The sequence below is a fragment of the Cyprinus carpio genome, chromosome A2 (assembly GCF_018340385.1).
Source record: "Cyprinus carpio isolate SPL01 chromosome A2, ASM1834038v1, whole genome shotgun sequence".
Classification (NCBI taxonomy): Eukaryota; Metazoa; Chordata; class Actinopteri; order Cypriniformes; family Cyprinidae; genus Cyprinus; species Cyprinus carpio.
In genome coordinates this window covers 16,426,484-16,453,044 of record NC_056573.1, presented here as the reverse complement: position 1 = coordinate 16,453,044, position 26,561 = coordinate 16,426,484, and the positions used below count along the sequence as shown (strand labels likewise).

General features: G+C 37.8%; 1 protein-coding gene across 1 annotated transcript; it reads right to left on the bottom strand.

Moving 5' to 3' along the window:
* Positions 1 to 3,971: 3,971 nt before the first annotated feature.
* LOC109100054 (G-protein coupled receptor 54-like) lies at positions 3,972 to 16,799 on the bottom strand. The gene is made up of 5 exons (XM_042775863.1): positions 16,316 to 16,799; positions 15,267 to 15,391; positions 9,215 to 9,348; positions 8,062 to 8,302; positions 3,972 to 5,065 (listed from the first exon to the last, which is right to left on the bottom strand). The coding sequence occupies exons 1-5, from the start codon at positions 16,617 to 16,619 to the stop codon at positions 4,691 to 4,693; spliced, it is 1,179 nt and encodes a 392-aa protein (XP_042631797.1). The 5' UTR covers positions 16,620 to 16,799; the 3' UTR covers positions 3,972 to 4,690.
* Between the last annotated feature and the right edge of the window lie 9,762 nt (positions 16,800 to 26,561).

The following is a 26,561-nucleotide window of genomic DNA, read 5'->3' as shown; positions in this document are numbered from 1 at the left end:
AAACAAGATATAAAAATTGTGGATATCGCACAGATAGTGTGCAGTAAATGTGCTGTTAGTAAATGTCTAAAATGAATTTACATATTTCACAGGAAATGAATGTGTCAGACTATCAGGAAACCTTATTGGGGACTGTAACTGTTCATAAAAGAGATTGCCTGAGCAAAAACTGTCGATGGGAAAGAGATGTTTTTGCCTGCCGTTTTCTCACTCTGGAAGTGAACAAGGACAGGCAGGGGTGCACTAATGATCTTTTTCTCAGTCGTCTTGACTGTCTGATTTGGTCGCGGAGACAAACGAGACAGCTATAGACGTGCATAGACTCAGTGCCTGCTGAGTAGAACTGTATCAGAAGCTCCTGCGGCAGGTTCAACTTCCTCAGCTGCTGAAGGGAGTACATGCAATATTGAGGTTTTTTACATCAATATAAGTCTCCCACAGGTTTTGGGAGATTGAAACCTGAAGGACACTTCTGACAGTGGTGTTGAGTAGAGGAGTTAGTGTTGAAATCCAGTATTATCTCTACATTCATTCAGTAATAATAATTTATGATTTAATAATAAAAATGTAATTACTCTTCATGAATTCTGTGGAAATATGCTGTACAAAACAGAAAATAAAAGTTATATAAAGCAATATTTTCTCAGCAGAGCCATAGTTTTCTCTGTAAGCAATATGTTTTCATTTTTTCTGCAGTGCAAATGAATCAACACCAAATTCCAAACACGCTCAAACACACTTCAGTGACAAGTGAGTGCACTGGAGAGTGATTTCAGAGGCAGTCTCTCTGTGCCCTTTGAGATGTTGAACCTCTGAATTTATGCATTGAAAAACAAACTTTCAAATAAGTGTTTACCCCCATGTAAGTAGACAAATTCATCTTGTCTGACATATAAAAAAAAATATAAGAGAGGGCAGGGATAATTGTGGCATTCAATAAATGTGACATCTGGCTTCTCTCAAGATAATGCATAGTTTTAGTAATGATCAACACCTGATCATCTAAAGAAAAAAAGAAAGAGAAAAAAAAACAATTTGAAGTGAAAAATGTTTTTTCATTTATGTTGCAATATATATATATATATAATAGATAATATATATATATATATATATATATATATATATATATATATATATATATAATATATTATTGCTGTCAAATGATTAATTGTGATTAATTGCATCCAAAATAAAAGTTTTTGTTTACATACTACATGTATCTGTACTGTGTATATTTATTATGTATATATAAATACACACACATACAGTATATATTTTTAAAATATTTACATGTATATACATTTATATATTTATATTCTTATATTTTATATTATATATAAATATATTTAATATATAAACATAACATATTTTTCTTAAATGTATACATGCATGTGTTTGTAATTATATATACATAATAAATATACACAGCATACACGCATATATTATGTAAAAAAATACTATTATTTATGATATTAATAATCATTAATAATAATACAACACTACATAAACACACACACACACAGAGAGAGAGAGAGAGAGAGAGAGAGAGAGAGAGAGAGAGAGAGATGTATAAATTGTCTGTGTCTGTCTCTCTCTCCACAAACAATACAGCTGAGTTTAGTTACTTAAAACGGTGATTTTAACCCCCTCGTTGCTGAGAAATATAATGTAGCGATTCAGTATCGATTAATAAAAGTCGCTTGGCAGCACTGATAACAAGTTTCTGAGCTTCTGAATGTTACTTTTTGCACATCGATCTCAGATCTCTGTGTTTGCGTGGTGTGTGTGTGCATGAGCGTATCAATTACTACAGCTCATTAATATAGAACAGTGATTAAACTGAACGGTTTTAATGCATTAGCCTTGTCTTACACACACACATTCAGTGGTGTTCAGTATGGTCACACTGTATATCTGTTATTCAAGAAATTTTTGAAAAGTTTAAAAAACAATTTATGAAAAAAAAAATCTTCAGAAACTATTTGCTTGAAAATCAAATAGGCCTCATGTTTTTTATCGTATATACAGAATGTATAGGGGGTGGGGGGGTGGGGTTTTGTTGGCACAGTGGTTAACCATAAAAATTTAAAATGGCACATCATGCCGAAAAGGTTGCCGACCCCTGGTTTAGGGTAATTGTATTCTGAATAAATTAGCTAAAAGTGTCATGATTTTCCCCAGGCTCCTAAGCAAATATAAAACAAATAGTTTCGTTATGAGTGTGATATAATGAATAGAGTGACTCATTGCATCTAAGAGTTTTAAAGTGAATTAAACTATTGCAGTGCGTCTATTTACTGACCTTAGGCCAAGAAGAGGACAGATGCTAGCTTAGTGCTTTGAAATAGCAGGACTGATTACGTACTTCCACTGATCAAGATAATAATTGGCTATCTGTGTAGGTGGCATCATGGGGTTATTTCCATGCTATTAGTCCATCAGTCCAACTGCTTGGTTTTGCCTTGCCATTTCTCAGAGCAATACACTCTGCATGGTAATTAAAGATGCATTATGCAGTGAATATCAAATATCTGTTTGATGTCACTGGAACAAGATGACAAATTATTCATAGATTTGGCAAATGTATTTACACAAATCCACATTCACATGGTAAATACTATACATATATTTTGATGATGATCCATTTGAAAACTCTGATCATACATTTGTAGATAAAAACATTTCTAAATGCAGACAGTATATGCACTGGAATTGGTTATATGATTCTTCAATATAGGCAAGATATTTTAGACAGAAACCTGTCTTACAAGACAAAGAAATATGGAAATAAAATAGGCAAACAAAACTACTCAAGTCCAGTCAGATTTGAATTCATTAAGGCATTTATAGAGCTAACAGGACCGTGCTTCAATGATACTGAATAATTTATTAATGCCAAGGTTAAACCGACAGCACTTCAAGAAAAGCTTTTACTACTTAGCTCTGCTTGTCAAAACATTTCACAAATGCTAATGATAAGACATCTATTTCTGCTTAGGGTGAAAGTAATTAAGCAAGCTTTGTGGCAGCACATGCTAGCAAAACAAAATCAAACTTAATTCCACTTTGAATTCCTTCTCACTTAGCATGGTAAATAAATCTACCCTGTAAATGTGTTGTATTGCAATTTGTGCATGAAATAACCATTTTAACTCAGTTATTACATCATAATGAAGGGCACATTTGGAAAGCCTTGGAGGATGCTATTGATTTGAATTCAGAACACTGAATATGTTAGGTCCAGTTCAAGTAGAGCTTAGGGCCATTTTAACAGAAAGCATTTTTGCATTTTACTGTGCTATCATTGCTTTTCTATCTAAACATGCACTAGATGTATGTGTTTGACCATTGTGTTCACATCTGCCATCTTTTGCACTATTTAGCACCTGACAGCATTTTTAAAATGTGGTGCTCAAGTTAAAAGTACTTCTAAAAATGCATTTGGAGACCTTGTTTTTATTTATTTATTTTCCAAATTCCACTGCTTGCGTCTCAACACAAAAACTCGTTCTTTGTGAATGGCCCCTTAGAAAAACATCGTTGATCATTGTGTTGCACTGCTTTTTCTGTGTTTTTCAGAGACAGACAACTTCGGGCCGTTGACACAGAAAGCATCTTTGCATTTCACTGTTCTTTCTTATTTTACTTTGTTACTTGTAAACTTGTTAGGACATATTTCACCATTGCGCTCAATAAAAAGGTGAAACTTGTATTTTGTATTTTTCAATACACAAAAATGCTTTCTGTTGAAAACAACAGCGTTTTTACAACAACATATAAACATACAGACAACTTGGAGGGTGTTCACACAAAAAAACGTTATTGCATTCCAATCTGCTTCTTTTTTATTGTTTTTCTGAGTGAACATGCTCTATACGGACGTGTTTGAACGTTGACCACAAATCCAGCACTTATATTAAAAACACTTAAACAACAAAAAAAAAAAAACATAAACATCAAAAAAAAAAAATAAAAAAAAAAAAAAAAAAAAAAAACCTTCTGGGTGAATTACTCCTTGAAAAAGGTTATTTGGTATTTGGTTATTTTTTAATCCTTAGTGTCTATCCTATGATAATCTCAATAGCTTTACTGGCAGGTGCAGCACAATATGTTATTCTGTGCTATGAACAACATTTGTTCTGTCTTGAGAAGTGGTGTGCTTTGAGAGAGTCTATACCTTGCAAATACACCTCTTCAGGTTGAGCCATGTCGTAGAATGTTCAGAATATATAACCGATGAAGGGCAGTTTGGAGTGGGGTTTCATGAGGAAGTGTGCACAGGGAGGTGTCTAGTATATGTCAAACACAATAGATGAGTCAACAGTTGCCATGTTTGATTTAGTCAACATCCTCTCAGGCAAGCTCCTACACATCTCCACTGGCAGAACATCTGTTTGGTTCCCCATCCGCGAACTTACTCCCTGTAAAATGAGCTTTCCATCCAGCTTTTAAAAAGGCAAGCTCTCGTAGCACAGAGAGGCCAGCAACAAGAGTTTAACCTTTTGGTTTAGATGTTGTATATAAATATCAAATAATACTACTTAACTCCAGCTGTAAATATAACTGCAATTCTTCGCCTTTTAAATGGCCTTTTGCACCACATTCAAATTTTTTCACAGCTCTGAATATGAGCCTGCGCCTCAGCAACTAGAATGTTGGCATGAATTCATGGTTTAGGTGTCATCTGCTCTCATTTCCTCTCAGTGTTGCTCTCCTCCGTTGCTACAAACTTTATTTCTGCATTGGCCGTGCGGGAAGCAACACTGCTGTCTCTCACTTTGTGTCTGAAGAGGAAGGGAAAAGTCTTCCTGAAGGACTTGCGGAAGCTGGCGCCCATAAAACCGTAGACAATAGGGTTGATAGAGGAGTTGGCATAGGACATGCAGTTAGCCCATGTCTTGATCTTATATGTTGCGTAGTTGGCCTTGAAGTAGGGATAGAAAGACTGGAACAGGACAAAGATCTGAATGGGACCCCAGCAGATGGTGAAGAGAACAACAATGACCACAACCATTTTGGAAATCTTACTCCTAATGGAGATAGTTCTCTCTGAGAGCAGATGGACCTGAAATAAACAAGGTTTTGATAAGATTATTGCAGGCAAATAGGTCTGATATTTGAAAAAAAAAAAGAGATCAATGACATTTTAAAGAAAAGTCTATATATTTTATTATATATAGTGAAAGGACTCTACAAAAGTATTCAGAGTTCCAGTCTTTCTAATAAAGTTATACATTGAAATGCAGTTCTTTGTGATTGTAATGTACTGAAATCTGACAAGATGAGAAACCTGACATTTTCTGTAAGGATGTTATTAAGAAATATATTTAAAAAATGCAGACAATGACTTGAATACACCTGGTTTTTTTGCTGAAAATGTTTTCAGTTTCTAAATTAAAATGAACTTTGATATTTTTGATGGGGTTTAAAGTTAAAGTTAAAAAAGTCTAGGTATACTGCAATTAAAAGTCTCATAAAAAAGTAATGTTGACATGAGTAGTTGCATAATCTTTTATTCATATTTTTCATGTATTTAAAATATATAAGCAGGTTTGTTTTAAAATATTATTAATATTGTAAAAAAAAAAAAAGAAAAAAAAACTGTCTGCCAATTTAGTCCAAATATTCTGGAAATTATCATCTTATAAATAATGCTAGGCAAAACTTAAAAAAAAAAAATACCAACCTGATGGTTACACCACACCATTTATTGTAAATAATAGTTTTTCTATAAAATATTTCTTTTAATTTTTTTTTCTAAATAATGATTAAGATATGCACGAGTATTGAAGGTGTAGAGAAAAGTTTTTTTTTTTAACCTGATGGTTACACCACACCATTTATTGTTATTTATTTATTTATTTTTTAAAATGAAAACAACATGAATACAAAGATTATATTTAATTATTTAGATATCCTTATATATCACTGACCCTTAAATATTCATATAATACAAAAGAGCAATATTCTGTTGTAACTATACCCAGATAAATAAAGCCAGCATATTTTCTGGATTAAGATCCCACAGCTTTATTATTCATGTTGTGAATCTGTTGGCTTTGAAAATGAACAAAACAGACCATTGCAAAGAATTTACAATGAAGATATAGTGGCGAAGAAGACAATATGAAACAAAAGCATAAATTAGAAAAAGGGTACAAAACAAAATCTAAATGTGATTCCACAGTGGGGACTTTTTGTTCAATTATATGGAGATTGATGCCATAATCACACAAGAACTCCAGAGTTTCATTCCTCAAAACTCACTACAAGAAAACAAGAACTAAGTCTGTGTAAACATCTGCGGGACAAAAAGCAGTATGGTGTCTCAGGAACTCTGAGTGAGTGAGAGGTCACTCAGCTGTAATGCTGGAGAAGACCTCAGATAAGAAAGAGCTTTTAGGAGCTTTTAGGCTGGAATTCAAAGCGAATGTGTGGCAAAGCTAACACTGCACATGTATCAAAAAGTCACTATATTTACAGGGAAGTGTGGTAGAGGCAGCATCAAACTGTGAGGTGCCTTTTCATTATCAGGGACTGGTTTTCTTGTCAAAGAGAAAAACTGACTGTATAAAATATCGGAAAATACTGCAAATCTCAGTCTAATAAAAAAGTTGTGCAACTGCTTAAATATTGTGATGCATAGGTCTGAACCTAAACCCTGTCACAAATCTGTTTGAAAAAAATTGCCAATTTAGATTGCCAATTTAGTCCAAATAATCTGGCAATTATCATCTTATAAATAATACTAGGCAAAACTTGAAATTTGATATACCCTTATATTCGTGGTTCAAATAATTCATGGAAAAATAATAGTTTTTTCTATAAAATAATTCTATTACATTTTTCATTCATTTTTTTCTAAATAATGATTAAGATATGCACGAGTATTGAAGGTGTAGAGAATTTTTTTTAACCTAATGGTTACATCACACCATTTACTGTTATTTTTTTTATTATTATTATTTAAATGAAAGCAACATGAATACAAAGATTATATTTCATTATTTAGATATCCTTATATATCACTGACCCTTAAAAATTCATATAATACAAAAGCGCAATATTCTGTTGTAACTATACCCAGATAAATAAAGCCAGCATACTGTATTTTCTGGATTAAGATCCCACAGCTCTATTATTCATGTTGTGAATCTGTTGGCTTTGAAATTGCCAAAACTCACTACAAGAAAACAAGAACTAAGTCTGTGTAAACATTTGCGGGACAGATGTTTACACAAAGTTGGCCAAAATCAAATGTAAACGTTTCAGCTGTCTGAGGTGTCCAAGGCACTTCCGAACCTAATGTATGCATAACATCAACTAATATGTTCAGCTTAATCGTTTTTTTTTTTTTTTTTTTTTTTTGTAGGCAGCATTTGATCAGTTCAGCAGTTAAAAGTTAGTTATTGCATTGGACTAAAACTTACTGTCTTTGCTCACGCAGGGTATAATAACTTCATTTGTTGCACTTGTGGTGTTCCCAGTCAAAAATGACTGGCCTATAAAAATTGCTTCTAAATTTCTCATTACTCTGTATTATTACCAAATGTTGGATTACATTTTTTTTGTAACTAATTTATTTCTTTATGGGGAACCTTCATACACAAAATGTTGCCTGTGAAGTCATGACTTTAGGTTTCGGACACCGCCTATGTGAAACTGGACCACACCTTCATTAGATGACTAAATGCTGTTTTTACTGTGAAAATGATCTACGTATGAATAAGGTATAAATACTTAACTTTTTACTAAGAATTTTGATATGAATATAGTTAATTTTATTAACATTTAGCATGTGCAAAATCAAGTTATTTATTTCTTTTTACAAAGCACTATATATATATTATTTTGTCTTTAAATGATTTTTATTTTACCTTGTTAAATAAAGGTTACTTCTGCAACTACTTTATTTCTTTACTTTTGAAGAGAGAAAAGAAACCATGATGTTTCGCAACCTCTTGAGAGGATATACACCTGAATAATAGATTAAAGCACATATAGCCTTTCATATCCATTCAGTGAAGTGTCATTACTGATGGTTGTTACCCATGATCATACCTGATGGTTGTTATCCACTGGTTCCACAGAGGCTTGTCCCACTCTCTTCAGCATGAAGGAATAACAGAAGGAGATGGTAATGACAGGCAGTAGATATACGGCTATGAACTGATAGAGGATGAAAGCTTTCTCGTGAGTCTTTGATGGAAACCTCTCCATGCAGTATTTTCTTGGTCCATACCAATAGCCATCCTCAAGCCTCTGGTACAGGAAGATTGGTATAGAAAGAATGAAGGAACCGTTGCATAAGAAAAGGAAAGATGAGAATTTTAATGCTTCGCTTTTAAACATTTTAAAATTTATAGGAGTATTCTGGGTTAAATGTGGTTAGGTACATTGTTATGCACTTACATGAAAGTGGACATGTTTAAAAGCATAAATGTGAAGCATGAATTTTTGCATTTACTTTAATTCTAAAAAAAAAAGGTTATAGGAAAAAAGTAGAACTGTGTGTGTGTGTGTGTGTGTGTGTGTGTGTGTGTGTGTGTGTGTGTGTGTGTGTGTGTGTGTGTGTGTGTGTGTGTAACCTAATGTGAATACTAATGAGATAAGAGAGAGTATTCACATAGAGTATTCACTCACAGATGAGACAAAAAACATTAGAAAGGATAAAAAGATTGTATGGGCTGATTTACACAAGATGCATTTCTGCAGTCTTGTTCCTCTGCTTTTTAATTGTTTTTGTATATAAACATACGTTATAGACAGTTGACAGTTGTGCCGTGTCTGACTGCATCTCGTGCATGAGTGCCATGTTTTTAAGACACTGTGTCAAAGAATTTTGAAAAACCTGTCTCAGGAATGCATTCTTTTTTCAATGCTTTTGTCTCACATAAAAACCGTGTTCTACAGTATATGAATGGCCCCATCACACAAAGATGTTTTATTGTAAACTTCCCCATATATTTATATTTGCATTACTATTGGGCCATTCACACAGAACACACTTGCATTTAAAAATGAGAGAAAGTGAAATGAAAAAAAGAGTACTGAGTACTTAATGAGTTTTAACTGATTAAGATGTATTTATGTTTAATAAAGTGAACTAATTATTGCAGTTATAGAGAGAATACAGCCTAGTTTTTATTATATGTGTAGGGAAGTTGTCACTTTTTGAAGTTTTTTGTTAATAATTGTACTAAATTACTTACCGATCCAGATACAGATGCTAACAATCATTGCGACACGAGGGGTTCGATGGTGCAGGGATTTCAGAGGATACACAGTCACATAGCAACGATCTCCACTCATCGCCGTAAGAGTGATGCATGTCGCCTGTACAGTCACCTACACATTGCCAAACCCTTTGTTATCATGTGTTCATATCATTATCAGTACATGCAAGACAGATGCACTCCAGAGCACTAGAGTAAACATAAAAATTGGATAAACTCATCTAAAAACTATGTTGTAGCACATCAAAAACACAGCCGCATAATGCATTCAGTACTGGCCAGTCTTTAGCTCATCGTCTTTTGAATTAATTCCAGACACAAAAAACAGCCCCATTCACTCGTGGCTTTGTCTGGTGAATTTATTGAACTGAAGTGCCTGATTGCTCATCTTAAATTAAAAGAATCAGGTAGGAGGAGAGGCTTTAGCTCTTTGATGCAACAGGTGTGAACAAAGAGCTGTTCCATCCCATCATCTTTTGTGCAAGGTATCTAATGATTAAACAAAACAAAACAACAACAACAACAAAAAAGGTGTGCTTAGCCTCAATCTGAGGAGGCCTGTGTGTCTGACAAGATAAGCTTCACAGAGCTTTGGACCAAACCTGTACAAAGAATACAGGATTAGGAAAGTCCAAACCCACAGCTGAATTTATGCAGTTATTCCTCCCACAGCGATTGTTTGGTGTTTGTGTAAGCTGTTCATTCGTTGAGTAATTAAATACAGCTCTGAATGAAGACTTGTAAGTTAGCAGCAGAATTTTTCATTTCCATGTACATAACAGCAATTCATTTAGTTACGAGCACTGCATCTTTGCTTATTTAAGTGAATTTACTTCAAAGTATAGCTGAAACAAGTAACGTCTCAGTCACGTATGTAACCCTCGTTGCAACAAGAAGAAGACTAGTCACCGTTGTCGTAGCACTACCCATTCAGTGAGATTGAATAACACTGGGAAAACGTACCCGTTCCACTAGGTACAGGAACATTGCAGAAGCCCCATCCTTCCCGAAAGAGGTTTCGGAAGCACTTACACATATGAACAACCGTTTAGGTGCATATGGAAGAACAGAGGTGATTGGAAAACAGGTTCAACTACAAGCGTAAGCTTGTCTCATAGACGGTGCTCTCGCCGAAGTGATGGTGTCAACTACCTCTTGGGGTAGACCACCTAGGACCTCTGCGTCCCTTCCAGGGACCAGATTAGTTTCCAGTGCTCTGGACGCAGGTGCCACAGGGTGCCCCGTCTCTGAGTCAGTAGATCCTTCCTTAAACGAATCTGCCAAGGAGGGGCTGTCACGAGGAGCATTAGTTCGGGGAACCAGGTGCGAGTGTCCCAATACAGTGCCACAAGCAGGACCTGCTCCTCCCTGTAGAACAGCTGGCAATGAGAGGTTTGGGGGGGGGGGGGGAGTCTCCATTCTCCTGGGAGCATAGCTCGTGACAGCTCGTCGGCCATACGGTTGAGCAGACCCAGAATGTGAATGGCACAAAGTGACCTCAGAACCTTCCGACTCCAAAGGAGGAGGTGGCAGGCGAGTTGCGACATATGCGAGGTCTGACCACGCGGTGAAGGTTTGGTGACAAGCTGGTGTAACTTGAACCCAGTGAGTGCTGCGCTGCCATGCACACTTCAGGACTCGGCCATGAAGCCAGTGCTGAAGCGGTCTCATTTGAAGCAGCCCCAGCAGTGTAACTGCAGCTGCCATATGTCCCACTGATGTAAAATCGGATGCCACTGAACTTGGGGGTTTGCTGTTTGCAAACTGAATCGCATAGCCGAGGCTGGTGGTCTGCAAAAGCCAGTAAGACATGCTGGGTAGCGCTAGCCAGGCACCCAGATACCATGCAAGCGGGACCACCATCCACCGTGCCCACAGTGGGGCAGCGAGATGGAACTCGGGCAGCTCATGTGTGGACTGAAGAGGGGTCTGAGTGTGCGGTGCAATGCTTACCTGGTTCCACGGTTTGGCAGAGGGTGCGTGAGTAGGGCCTTTGATGATGCTCTTGAAACCGTCCGCTGCTGCCTGCTGGCAAGAGAGGAGGATGAGCGGGGGAGGGAGAGGTGCATTCATCATCCACAAAGAGCAGTTTCCTCCCTTCCTGGGTCGCCCGTCCCGAGGCCTGTCTATGCCAAGCTCCACTGCGGCACTCGTTCGAGGCTGCTGCAGAGGCGGTGCAGGAACAGACGCAGGCTGGGGCACTGTGGCTGGCGGATGGGTGGAGGCAGCAGCTGCTCACCAGGGCAGGATGTGATGAATCGCCTCAGTCTGCTTCTGTGCAGCCAAGAACTGCTGGGCACAGCTCTCGGATGCATCACAAAAGAGGCCGGTCTGGGACACAGGGGCATCAAGGAACTGAACTTTGTCCGCGTCCCTTATGTTGGCCGGACACAGCCAAAGATGGCACTCCTGGACCACAAGTGTGGACACCGCATGACCCAGAGAACTCATGGTGACTTTGGTCACTTGGAGCGCGAGGCCAGTAGGAGTTTGGAGAACTTTCAGAATTTCTGGATTGTGACCACTCTCGTGCAGGTTCTTCAGTGCCTTGACCTGAATAACACGATAGCATGTAAGGTGGAGGCAACTTCTCCACAAGCCATATAAGTACCGCCGGTCAGACCAGACGAATACCTACAGGCCCAGGAGGGGAGCAATGGGTTTCCCCGCCAGGAGGAGGCGGTCTTAGGACACAACTGCATTGCTACCGAGCACTCCATGGGTGGGATCGCCATATACCCCCTAGCTGCACCACCATCAAGGGTGTTGAGGGAGAAGGAACCAGAAGGTTTGTTTCCGGCAGTAAAAGGTGCCGTCCATGACCTGGTGAGCTCCTCATGCACCTCCGGGAAGAAAGGCACCAGTGTGGGGTGCTGAGAACCAGCGCAAGCCACCCCGAGAAACCAATTGTCTAACCTTGAGGGCTCGGGACACGGTGGAGGTTTCTACTCGAGCCCTACCCTCTCAGCGGCCTGCGAAACCATAGCTGACATCTCTGGATCTGATTCAGGCCTTGCCACCATCCCGGAGGGTGGCAGTGCAGGCGAATCTTCCTCTCCAGAGAGCTCTCCCTCCAATGTATTGATCGACATCCAGTCCTCGGGAGGAGCACCAAAGGATAGTGCTGGTACGCTCTTTGAAGAGGGCCCAGCACGTCCCTTTGGCGGTTTGACTGAGGAGTAATGGTCCCTCGAGGGTTGGTTCCCTGAGGGGTTTGCCACCACTGTAACCCTCAGCCCACCCATGCCATCGGGATGAACATTGGATCGTGGCAGAGGCTACAGAGCTCCGCCCCCTGGAGGAAACAGAACCTGGCCTGCAGCTCTGAGATGGTCATCTTCCTGCAATGGGAACATGACTCATCCACAAACACCGCCTCAGCGTGTTTAATGCCCAGACACGTAAGGGAAGCGATCATGGGTGAAATGGCATCTTAAAAAAGACGATCCATCGTCTTTACAAAGACGCACCCATGTACTCTTTTAGAGAAATTGGATCTTTCAGAGAAATGCTCTTTTATGTGCTGAGACGCACAAGGGGAAACGGCCGCTTTGCAGCACGACAGGGGGTAGTGCAGCCTGAAGTGTGCAACCCACTTAACACAGGAATGACCACCGGTGAAGCACCGTCCACCAACACAAAAAGCTCCCTAGAGTGCACTGAACTCGTCATCACACACAAAGATGTTGATACAGAACGATGTTATCGCTCGGCTCCGAAGCGAAAAGCTGGTATGCGATGCACTGGCTGCCTTTTTATGCTCACGCTGTGATCAGCAGCAGCTGGATGCAATCATCGCATTCCAATGTCCTTTGGCTTGTTTAGTTTACACTCAAAGTAGATTGGCCTCTCGAAGCGAGATCCAAATTTGTCAGTCACCGACGTGACGTCGAGAGTGACCGACTGAAAGGGAACTAGTCATATCCCTTTGGTTGCATATTCTTTTTTCTTTTCTTAAGTTTTTAATGCTAGCTTTTATAAATATACTGTGTCCTACTTTTTATTTTTGTTTGGCTGATGCAGTCTCACACAAGGCAGTGAATAAAGATTGACTCACATCTTCTATTATCTACATGAAATGAGGGATGAATCATAATGTTGAAATGCAACACAAAAAGAAGTTCTTCCTCCGTGTACACCCAAATGTAAAAAAAAGAGAGAAAAGGTATTCCTCAGAGCATTTCTGATCAGTGATGGTTTTATGTTTTGATGTATATTTTGAATGGTTGTTTTAAATGGAACTGTTTGAGTTCTCAGACTCTTTTTATGTATTGCTGCGGAGAGACCACTGTTGTTGGGAAAGCTTTGAAGCCTGCCAAGCTACAAGATACAGTTTTCAAGTAGCCAAACTACAGCATAGCTTGTTATCCTTTCGGAAAAAGTAGTTAGCTATGCTACAGTTTGCTAATATAAAGTAGCTTACTATATTGAAACTATTTAACTAGGCAATATCTGTCTTATATTCATAACAAATATATCATATTCAATATCATTTAATCTGAGCTATATTTTTCTGGTCCAAAAACAGGGGTTTTTGAATGAATCTCGATTAGGGTGATTTACACTATTTACAGGTAATACAACTAATACTAGAATATCTCAGTTGAAAACAGATTTATTCAGTGTTTACAGTGTTAAACATTTTACTGTTAAAAAAAAATAATAATTAAAAAAAAAAGATGCTAAATGAACCTAGTAACCTAGTAACTACTGTCATTACTTATCTCAAAACACTATGGGCACCAGCACTTTTTGCCCACATCCTCATTGGCTAGAATTAAAATATTTAGCTTTGGTGACTTGCATTAAAAGCAAACTTGTGACAGTCACAATAGTTTTAGCACCTAATATCATTTTAGAGTATAGATGCCCTTTCTTTTTTCTTTCTTTTTTAACCCTTTTACCAGCACAGAGTCCTTGGTTTCTTGCACATTTTGCTACCTTTTTAATGTGAAATGTCCAGTGAGGGCTGCTAAAAGCTTGTTCAGTTTTATCTGAAATAGATAAAAAATGAATCTGGCAACATTATTACACTTGTTGGTTGTACATACTGTATCACTGGAGTAAAATGAAATGTCTAGTAAGTGGCACTAAAAGTTTAATGCTCTTTTCATTCCAAAATAAGTTACCACCTACAGTAAACACTGCCCTAAACCTAACTGATAGTGTTAACAAAAGCAAAGGTGAGAAGGAAAAATGCATTTGCTGAATGTACCAGATGAGCTACCAAACAAATTTACTTAATCGGAAAAGCCATACATGTGGAGCTTGCTATGTGATGCAAACGCCAAAATATATTCGTTTACAAATCATGCACTATGGTAAAGTGTTTTAAGGTCATAACATGGTTAAGGAACCACACAAAAATAAGTCTTAAATTAATCTCTATGCACCTCTCATACCAATGCAACTACATTTGTTTCAAATTTATAATTTGTTTATACAGACTCAATCTAATAATCATTTTATTATTATTATTATTATTATTATTATTATTATTATTATTATTAAAAAAATATGTGCAAATGTTTTGATATTGCATCCCAGTGCCAAAGCTTGTGCAGGGCAATACAACCCAAGTTGTGCCCGGGACAAGTCAAACATTTGGTCATGAATATTAATTATGTAATGTGACTTTAGCTAATTAATTTCATTGCCATATAGCAACATCACAATGTACCCATCTTCAGCCGCCCCCCACTATAAAACTTGTTCCGGCATCACTGCTCTAAACTGATTTTCTAGTAATAGGGACAATATTTTAGGTCTTAATCAGTGTACAAATCCATTACTTGCTACTAGGTGACAGTGTTGGGTACTGTACTGAAGTCCAGAATCCTGTCAGCATTGATCTTTACACATTTATTCCTCTTACTTTTCATTTCAAAGTGACTTTGTCTGGATGGCCATTGTCCTCAAAAACATTCTGAGATGACGCAGCAGGAAACATTTACACTACACAAAAGAAAAAATTGCTTATTTTTAACAATACGTCTTGTGCAGTATTGTCCCCTGAGGTGCTCTCCTTACCTGTTGGAGAAAAGCAACAAATTTACACATGAAGTCCCCAAATATCCAGCCAGGCAGAGGGTAGAGGGTAGCAGTGAATGGCACACAGCACAGCAGGAAAATGATGTCAGTGGCAGCCAAGTTAGCTGAGGAATTAAGTGCATGTGTTAAGGTGTGGAAAAGGTGAATGTGTAATATGAGGTGCTACTGTTCATATTACTGTTATCTCCTAGGGGTACAGAGATCTGTCAATGCTTGAAATATTGTGAATTAAAAAATAGTTGAAGACAGAAATGGTGGAAAATGTGAAGTGAAAATGCAGTGAATTAAATGCAAGCTCTGACAGCAACACTGAAAATCAATTTGAGCCACTGTGGATGATCTGACTTTATTCCCTTACAAAATTCAATAAAAGTACAAATGCAGTAAAACTACAAATACTAAAATGCCAACATATAGGCTTTGGTCATATAGTCATATTATGGCAATGATTTTTTTGATTGAGTACTTCATTCAAGTTCCATCAATTTTAAGGTATTTCCTAACCTCACAATCTCGCTCAAGAGGTCCTTGTGAAGCGTTCCTTGAGGGAATGCAATAATTCTCACAGTTATATGACAGTACATCATTCCGTGACTAATGATGAATCATTCACCACAAATATACTAAAACGAACTCCAGTTTGCTTCCCATCTGACATTACTTCTGATAGAGTCCTAAAAATTATCATATAAAATACTTAAATAATACTTTAAATAATAATAATTTATTTGTTTAGCAGCTTTATATATAAAATGCAGTTCAAAATGCTTTGTTGGTCTGAGCATAAAAACATTTACAAAAAATTATAAAAACAACAAAAATGATAATAAAACAGTTAAAATAATTAAATGACGATATCTCATAACAATAAGAGAGAGAGAATACATTGACAAAAAAGACAAAAATGTATTACTCAAAAGCTAAGAAATGTTTTTAGAAGCTTTTTAAAAGTGCAATTGCTAAAAGCTTTTGTCTAATGTGGTAAAAGGTTCCAGAGGTTTTGTGTAAAAAAATTGGCACCAACTCACCAATGTAAAAGTTAGTGGCGGTCCTCATCTGTCTGTGCTTGGAGATGACATAGATCACCAGTGAGTTTCCGATCAGCCCCACTAGCATGATGAGAGAGAAGAAAAGGGGCACCAGCCAAGCATCCGTCAGGAAGGGGTGCTCCTCGTCCTCCGTATCCTCCATAGAGGAGTTTCCAATGGAGCTGTTCAGCAGCTCACTTGAGTTCCGGTCTTCACTCGGAAACATAATTTTAGGGTTGGGAAAGACCTTGAAATAAGATGAAAAAGTAAAATTTCTTCTTTCTGACAGCGACAAAATCCTCATGCCCACCAATCCAATTAATTTTAAGAGAACGCCTTCAGAATCTGGTTTCTTTTCATAAACTTCATACTAGTCACTGAGGCAGTTTTTCAGATAGAAAGCTATTTAAAGGAGATGGCTGCTGCAATTTCTCTTCAGCTCTTTGAAAAAGGAGCCCTGCGAGCAGTATCCACTCAAAGGCAGAGTGGATCCGCTCTCATTGGTTTTATACACAGCCCGCACACACGTGGGCAACAGAATGATTGTAGAATGAAAAACTGATGTCAGGTCGCCTAGCAACAATTTTAGGGCTCTCTCTCTCACATTCTACTGCTACGTGTGTGCAGAGAGAACAAAATATAAATGTGGTATTTACCCTGCAATATACACATAGCTTAAAGATATGCAAACCTGCGCAATCAAAGAGATCAATGTGATTCAGTTTGTTCTACTATCACACCACATATTTCTAACCTAAAAATTACTGACCACAACATGGAAAGACACAATTACTGCTTCTTGAGACTGTGCTCTTTGCATCACCGCAAATTGCCGTATGGGATCTCCTTTGTTGAGTCCAGGTTACTTTTTTCTTACTAAATGCTATGTGCACTCTTGGAGCAAATCGAACCAAATTCAGAGTAGAATGAGCAATTCAATCAGACCTAAGGTCTGGGAGAATGAGCTCACAATCATGGTTGAATCACACACTGACTGCTCAGATAAGAGCACAGTGGTACCGCTGAACACTGATGAAGGCATGGAGACCGAGCACTCCCACAATCTCTATTCAGCATAATTCAACACTTCAGTTTGCTTGCTCTTCATTGCGTTCTTTGACCCCTACACAATGAAGCCTTTAATTGCACACATTTAATGTAAAAAAAAAAAAAAAAATTTCCAAATTGATTTTAAAGTTTAATAGTGTGTTTAAGTCATGTTGTAAAGATCGTATTTTGAATGGAACCACAAAGTTGAAATGACGACTAGTAAACTCAGAACTTTCTTTAAGCCCAGAGTTTCTGAGTTGGATGCAATAGATGCAGCATCTGTATTGATGGTAAATTTGTTGAAATGAAGTTGCATGCACAAAATATGATGATGTATAATTACAATAGAAAAAAATAGGTACATCCACAGTCGTACATCATTCACTGACCAGATTGACGTGGATACACTTGCTGTCAAATTTATGACTGGAACACATTATAACATTTGCCGTTGATTAGACTGATTGACTAATGACTTAGACACACTTTTTGTTTCATACAAATGCAAGTTATGCCATCTTATATCTCAGTTATCAATTATCGGGACATAGGAGGACATCAGTTTTTATATTACCGTTCTGTTTTAATATTACTGCTATGATTTGTTTTCTTGTTAGGCCATATGTTTTTTTTACATTGTAGTTGACTACTTTTTTCTTAGTATAAGCTTTAAAGTGTTAGGCTAAATAATTTGAACTCAATATTTCATATCCCCATATTTATTTCTTTGGTGAGTATTCATGATAATGTACAGAATGATCTGCATCAGAGTCCTGATCACCTTGTCACAGTTTATTTAGTGATAATGATGGGCTGATTGCAGTATCTTTCACACTTTAAAAAAAATGTAAATAAAATACTAGAGTACATTTTACAAGAAAATAGTATTTCAGTTTTTCTCATTCAAAATTTCACATTTAATTCAATGTGTTACTTGCTATTTCTTTGTAATTGTTTGAGAAATTTACTAGCAGTTTTAGAGTGAAAATTGTTTCACCATTTTTTTTTTTCCTAATCTGTGTACAGTGGTTTAATAAGACAGTAGTTATGCTGCCTGCAGGTGAACCTGCTTGGGAAGCATCCACATTGGGCATTTGATGTTACAATATTTCAAACATTCAAATCTAAAAAAATATGCATTTTTGTAATATCTTATATTTTTATATTGTATTTTTTAAAAGTAATTTTCATCACTTGATATTTCATTATGTACAGCATGCATGGTATCTAACAAAAACAAGTATTTTGCATAAAGCAAATCATGAAAGGTAAGTGATTAACATCTAATGGTTGGTATATAGTGTCTTATATTAATATCGAAATACAACACAGAAAATGTAAATAACTTTACAAAATCATTCAAACCACTCGCAACTGACTTGTTCACCACCATGTTTTACATTGTCATGCTTCATCCGACGTCACATTTTGGGATCTACAGAATCAGAGAATAAAAAAAAAATAAAAATAAAAAAATAGTTCAGTCGGATTAGATGTTGCTCATAGTGATTTTTTCTGAAACATTTAGCACACACACTCAGACTCACAATGAAAATGAAATGAATCATTCATGTGATCAGTCGATACTTTAATCGCTCTTGCACTGAACATGGCAGAATGGTACACCTTACAGCACTAGAGGTTTAGTTGAACATTCAAGCATTAAAACTTAGTATGCCTGTCTGGTGGTTTTGAAGGTCATAGGAAACCATAAATTTGTATTCTGCCGCTGGCATTCTCTGAGTCTCTGGGGACTGAGGCCTGCTTCAGCTCAGCATTCAGATGTACTGGACAGCACAGATTCAAATGTGTCATGTCTATGGGCCATGTTCACAAAGCTCCTGGGAGGCCAACCTTCAACACGGCACGGTGGACAACATATCAGTTTCACTGCAGGGATGGAGTGTATTGTTTGTAAGTACTTAACCATAGAAATAATTGGCAAAGGCATAGCTGCATTGACACAGTTTTTAGTCATCCAGTCATGAAATATATATAGCCTGCAGCAAACAAGACAATCAAAATATATCAAAGATGTCATATAGAGCACATACAGAGCACAGCCTAAGGCTGGAAATGTACCCAAAGCACACTTTAAACTTTAATTATCTTGCACATGAACATTATATTTTAGAATTATATTTTATATTTATATATATATATATATATATATATATATATATATATATATATATATATATATATATATATATATATATATATATATATATATATATATATTGGCCATTATTTTAACCTTTGTAAGAAAGAGCACTGCTCTGACCTTTTCTCAGTCAGTAGTTGCACCCTGACAGCGCAATCTAATCTGAAATGTGCCAGGGGTTATAACAGCTGTGGAAATACAGAAACTCTATGTTCTGCTTAGTGCTATTGCATAAACACTGTATTCCATTTCTTCATCCTGCAGTTCGCCTGGCATGGCACAGAAGGAAGTCACTTAGCTAAGACATTACATGGGATTTGTGTGCCTGTGGTCATGGTTCATGGTACAAAAGAATTAAGAAAACTGTGGGGGAAAGTAATTGATGCTCCACAACTTTTTCATTTTATAACAAACTTATGTGTTGGCACTGATAGGATGACAAATATTTGCATAGTGGTAACTGAAGTAAACAAACAAACTTCCTAAAGGCTATTTAAAGGGGTCATATGATGCTATTTCAATTTTTCCTTTCTCTTTGGAGTGTTATAAGCTCTTGGTGCATAAAGACTTTGTGCTGTGGATCGCCGGAGTGGCTTTCACCATGGATGAAGAGTCCAGCCCGGGGTCGTCACATGTGTCCTTCGTCGAATCCGCCGGCCCCCGCTCACTCAAGCCCACAGTGTGTGACGCTCTGTGACGCATTTTATGAAAGACTGTTTCCTGAACCTGCAGACGAGCCTACAATGGGTCTGTGAACAAAGGCTGTTCTGTAAAGTGAGGCAGTTCCAACTTTGAAAGGACAGTCTGGCGTTTCTGACTCACTTTATGGGGAAGTCGTGGCCTAGTGGTTAGAGAGTTTGACTCCTAACCCTAAGGTTTTGGGTTCGAGTCTCGGGCCGACAATACCACGACTGAGGTGCCCTTGAGCAAGGCACCGAACCCCCAACTGCTCCCCGGGCGCCGCAGCATAAATGGCTGCCCACTGCTCTGGAGGTGTGTGTGTGTGTGTTCACTGCTGTGTGTGCACTTTGGATGGGTTAAATGCAGAGCACGAATTCTGAGTATGGGTCACCATACTTGGCTATATGTCACGTCACTCACTCACTCACTCACATCCTGTAAGTACATGTTTTATATTTAAAGAATTTGCCACTGATGTTTCAAACGCGGGTTTTGAGCAGTGTAGAGTAGCGCTTGTTTGTCATTTCTCCGATCACAAATGCAGACATGGTTTTATGTTTACACGGCACGATACGCATCGCATAAAAACAGTATAAGTCATTATATTCAGTAATTATGTCCCCACTGGATGCAACAAATGCCTCATTTGTAATGGGTTTTACTGGTTTTGTCTGGTCATGCTGAGAGACGGCATCACAGTATGTTAAGGGGTGTAACATTTCCGTCACACGCTTGAGGTCAGTCACAATCACAACGTACTGGATGGCTGGCCAATCAGCCTACACCTCGGTTTTCAGAATGATGAGCTTTGTAAAAATCGATGCGTTTCAGAAAGGCGGGGCATGGAGGAGCAACAATAATGTACAGTATGTGGAAAGTAATGTGTTTTTTGAACCTTAAACCGCATAAACACATTGCATTACACCAAATATAAAACATAATGTTCTTTTTAGCAATGTCATATGAGCCCTTTAAAATGTAAATTTTAATAGCGTATATCTGCTAAAAATGAATTTTGTCAATATTTTGTGGTATGTTATATATGCATATGTCCTCAAAGGAAATACACTTGAAATAAAAGACAGAAAACTATCATTTTTGAATAACAATTTCACAGGTTCGAAATTAAAAGATATAGTGCACACTCTCAAATAAAAATGAAGAAAGAAAAAATAACCCCAGGGAATGTGGAATGAACACAACATTGCTAATAAATGTGTGTGTAAATAAATAAATAATAAAAAGTTTGAGTAGTGTGATATTTATATATTTTTCATTTTATTAAACATTTTTAATGTTTTTGAAAGTCTTATGCTCACCAAGAATGCATTTATTTGATCAAAAATACAACAAAACAGTAATATTGTGAAATATACTTGCAAATAAAAATAACTGTTTTAAATTTTTGAATATATTTTAAAAAGTAATTTATTCCAGTGATGGCAAAGCTGAATTTTCAGCAACCATCACTCCAGTCTTCAGTGTCACATGATCCTTTAGAAATTATTCTAATATTCTGATTTGGTGCTCAATAAATATTTATTATTATTACCAATGTTGAAAACAGTTGTGCTGCTTAATATTTTTGTGATGAAACTTTTTTTTCTTTCAGGATTCTTTGACGGATAGAAAGTTCAATAGAGCATTTATTTGAAATAGGAATCTTATGGAACATAACTTGATAATGTATTTTATATCACTGTCTTGGCCTTTGAACTTATTTTTGTTATCTAGGCTTAATGTCTTACATGGAAAGCAGCATTGAAGGACTGGAAGGGCAAAAATGAAAAATCTGTTGCTTAAAATAGGTGTATAAATTATGGCCATTGTGGTCACTTAGCAACCACTTCCCCTAAGTATATAGCATCTGGGTCAATCTTTATTAACACAGCTCTGCAAAAGTGCACATCCCTCATAATATTTTTATCTCTCTGTTGTGTTTTTCTTCTCCATTGGTGAGATGGCAGCTTCCAGAGTGCTCCAATTTACAGAACCATACCTATGTCTCTTTTAAAAATCATGTCACCCTGTGGAGTCTCCTCTGTAACTATGGTTTGGAGAAGACAAAAACATCAGTACCCCAGACAACAGCAATAACGCCAGCTACTATTCCTTAGTGAGTCTCACTTCATTCTCAAAACCAATGCCAAAGGAAAATCTATCCACCCCATTAAGGCTAAACCTTTGCTTCCAGCCTTTCCTAAACTTACTCATCAACATCTCCACATTCTCCCCACAGAATTTAATCATGCTGTTTATGATGAGGCTAGCAGACTGTTGGAATATCTGTGGGACTTGTGCAGCCAGCACCATGAGTGTAGTGTTGATGGATGAGGTGATTCAGTGCTTTTTACATTCTTCTGACTGCTGTGACATAATGATTGGTGAGAAAATACGCTATGAAGAAAGGTGATGTCACCTGAATGTCACATCACCAACATATGTGCATAAGATCTCCTATTATCCTTTTGTATAAATGTAATTCACATGACACATTTTTGTCCTAGATTACACATATATTCCATATAATTTTTTGGTTTATTTGGGAACATTTTATTGATAAAATATATATTTTTTGACTACCCCTCACCCCCATCCCAAAATATTTTTTCGTATACAATATTGTGCAACAATGGTGCAGAATCACGGAGAAAAATCACCATTTACATATCATAAGACAATGTTCAGAGAGCAATAAAAAAGTCACAAATCTGTCAAAAATGTCAAGAAATCATTAAGTGAAAAGGGAAAAACACTTGAAACACATTGATATATTGCATTGGAAACAGACGTAGGTTTGTTTCGTAGTACAGGGATGGGTAACTTCAGTCCTAAACACACCTGCCTGTAGCTTTCTAGTGACCTTAAAAGACATTCATTAGCTGGTTCTGATGTGTTTGATTTGTATGCATGTGTGTGTGGTAGCATGAGTATGCATGCATACACACACATGCACAGTCCAAGGCCTTTATTTGTGTATTTATGTGAGCATAATCAACATTCTCCTGAACACTAGTTGTTTCTCTTACTTTCATTCTTCCACATTCATTTTGAATGGCTGGAGAACACCACAAGTGTTACATGAATCCAAGACCACCAGATGGTTAATTTTGAAGTACTAAAATTACTAACACTGAAATAAAAATAAAGCTAAATATTTATAAAAAAATAAAAATATAAAGATAAAAGCTAATTCAAAATATTAATCAGTATAATAGTATATAACAAATACTAAAACAACACTGGACCCCACTGACTTTCATTGCACAATAAACTTAACTCATTAGTTCCTTGTTTGCTTTGTGTACTTCAGTTTTCCCTCAGTATTTGTCAGTTCTTGTTTGTGATTGTGTTTGGTAGTGTTTGTTCCTGTTCTCTTGTGAGTTTGATATTAAACAAGTGTTCTTGAACTATTCTTCTTCTTCCTGCAAGTTATTATACACCCAACCACACCCACTCCACTACTAAAACTCCCATCTTCTAATTCTGTCCCCTCACTGAGGCAGAAGTATCAAAACTTCTCCTCTCCAGCCATCCTACAACATGCCCTCTAGACCAGGGGTCTCCAACCCTGCTCCTGGGGAGCTACTGTCCTGCAGATTTCAGCTCCAACCACAATCAAACACACCTGAACCAGCTAATCAAGGTGTTCAGGGCTACTTGATAATTAGCTACAGACTGGTGTGTTGAAGCAGGGTTGGACCTGAAGTCCGCAGGATGGTAGCTCTCCAGGAGCAGGGTTGGAGATCCCTGCTGTAGACCCAATCCCCTCACACCTTCTCTAAGCAATCTCTCCTACACTTTTACCAGCACTCACACACATCATCAACACATCTCTCCTCACAGGCACCTTCCCCACTGCATTCAAGCAGACTCGGGTAACCCCACTGCTCAAAAAACCTACATTAAACACTTCACTTACAGATGTACAGACCTGTCTCTCTCCTTCCATTCATAGCAAAAACACTCAAAAGAGTTGTTTTCAGCCAGGTATCATTGTTTCTTTCAGAGAACAACAAACTGGACATTAACCAGTCAGGTTTCAGGAGTGGCCATTCAACTGAGACTGCGCTACTATCAGTCACGGAAGCCCTGCGGATTGCAAAAGCTGATTCCCAATCATCAGTTCTTATTCTGCTAGATCTATCTGCTGCTTTTGACACTGTGAATCATCAGATCCTCCTGTCTACCCTCTCATCACTGGGCATCACAGGGATTCCACTTCGCTGGTTTGAATCCTATCTCACTGGTAGGTCTTTCAGGGTGGCTTGGGGAGGGGAGGTATCCAAAACACATCAGCTGGTCACTGGGGTTCCTCAGGGATCAGTTCTTGGACCCCTCCTCTTCTCCATATACACAACATCACTGGGTCCCATCATACAGGCACATGGCTTCTCCTACCATTGGTATGCTGATGACACACACCTCTATCTTTCATTTCAACCAGATGATCCAACGGTAGCTGCAAGGATCGCAGGCTGCCTGGCTGACATCTCGGCATGGATGAAAGAATATCACTTACAGCTCAACCTGGCAAAGACTGAGCTTCTTGACTTCCCTGCCAATCCAACTCTACAGCATGATTTCACCATCCAGCTAGGTTCTTCTACAATTACCCTTCAGCTTTAGTGTAAGAAATCTTGTTGTAACCTTTGATGACCAGCTGACCTTCAAAGACCACTTTGCAAAGACTGCTCAATCTTGCAGGTTTGCATTGCACAACATCAGAAAGATCAGGCCCTTTCTAACGGAGCAAGCTGCACAACTTCTTGTCCAGGCCCTTCCATCAAGCACAATTAAACCTCTACAAATGATTCAGAATGCAACGGCATGACTGGTCTTCAACGAGCCCAAAATAGCCCATGTTACACCTCTCTTTATCTCCTTGCACTAGCTACCAGTTGCGGCTCGCATGAAGTTCAAGACATTGATGCTTGCATATAGAACAGCCACAGGCTCAGCACCCGCCTACTTCCAATCACTATTATGAGTCTACATCCCCTCCAGAAGTCTGAGATCCGCTAATGAGCAACACCTCGTGGTACTATCACAGAGAGAGGCTCAAAATCACTTTGCAGAACATTCTCGTTCGCCATTCCATCTTCCCACCCCTATCCGGAATGCTGAATCCCTGACAATTTTCAAGCGACAGCTGAAAACTCATATCTTGCGATGCTACATTACATCATCCAAAAAAAAAAAATCTTTCTCTTTATTTATTCCTTCTCTTTCTAGCTTGTTCTTATTTGAACAATGCCTAAAACTTGGTATTACTGTACAAGCACTTCCTATGTCTGTTTGTCTCTTTAAGAAGAATTGTATGTATCCCCCAATTGTACTGAAAGTCGCTTTTGATAAAAGCGTCTGCAGAATGACTAAATGTAAATGTAAATTATACTACCATACCATAACAGTCTGGAGTATGGCATGAGTCAATGATGATGGAATATTAATTTTGGGGGGGATTATACCTTTAAAGTTTCTTAGTGGCCCAAGTATCCATGATAGATATAATAGATATGACATGGGTCCCTCTGTTTTATCCTCCACCAACCGAAAATCTTAAATTTAGAAAAGTAACCAAATGCTTAACTCTAATTATGAACTATAGTAATAGCGGTGCTTGCTGTAGTATGGCCCATGAATAATACATCAGACTTTGGAGCCAATTTTTTCCTGAACAGACTGTGAATATCATTATTCATAAAAGTAATATGCATATTTAATATCTTAATGAAATTGCTTTTTTGTAATATTTGCAGTAAAGTGACAGTCTGTGTGGAATTTCCCTCGTCCATATTTAAAAGGTGACAAAGACAGGGACTTCCAGTGTGACGATGTAAAGGATAGGCAGCAGAGTGGATAGTCTCCCAATCATTTCACGTTATATACACCTGTTGCAGTAAATTTTATGTAATAAGACGGTGAAAATACGATTAAACAAATAAAGAAGAGGTTCCAAATTAACCTGTGCACAATGAGTAACCCTAAACAAAAAAACGTTGCATCACAGTCTAAAAAGGCTAGCGCAGCTAGTAAATTACGAGCATGATGGCGACATCATCTCAAGAAGAAAATCAAGGTGAGGAGGGAATGGTCGACGATTCCTTGTCAATGACACAACTTGTTTCTGAACTAGCCAAGCAACGAGAAGTACTGAAGGAGGACATGGCTGCCCTGATACTAAATTCAGTCAAACCTCTGCAGACGTCGGTGGATGCCTTCCACGACACGGTAAATTCTTTTCAGAGTCAACTGACATCAACAGAAGTCAATGTTGGTGAAAACTTTGAATGTCTTGTGGCGGTGGAATCTATCATCAACTCCCTTAAAGCTCAAAACAGCTTGTTA

Excerpts from the sequence above, each read along its gene's own strand:
- LOC109100054 (XM_042775863.1), bottom strand. The coding sequence starts at position 16,619 with ATGAGGATTTTGTCGCTGTCAGAAAGAAGAAATTTTACTTTTTCATCT. Across the intron at positions 9,349-15,266 it reads TTGTTGCTTTTCTCCAACAG|GTGACTGTACAGGCGACATG; the intron begins GTAAGGAGAGCA and ends GGCAATGTGTAG. Across the intron at positions 5,066-8,061 it reads CAGTGGATAACAACCATCAG|GTCCATCTGCTCTCAGAGAG; the intron begins GTATGATCATGG and ends TGTTTATTTCAG.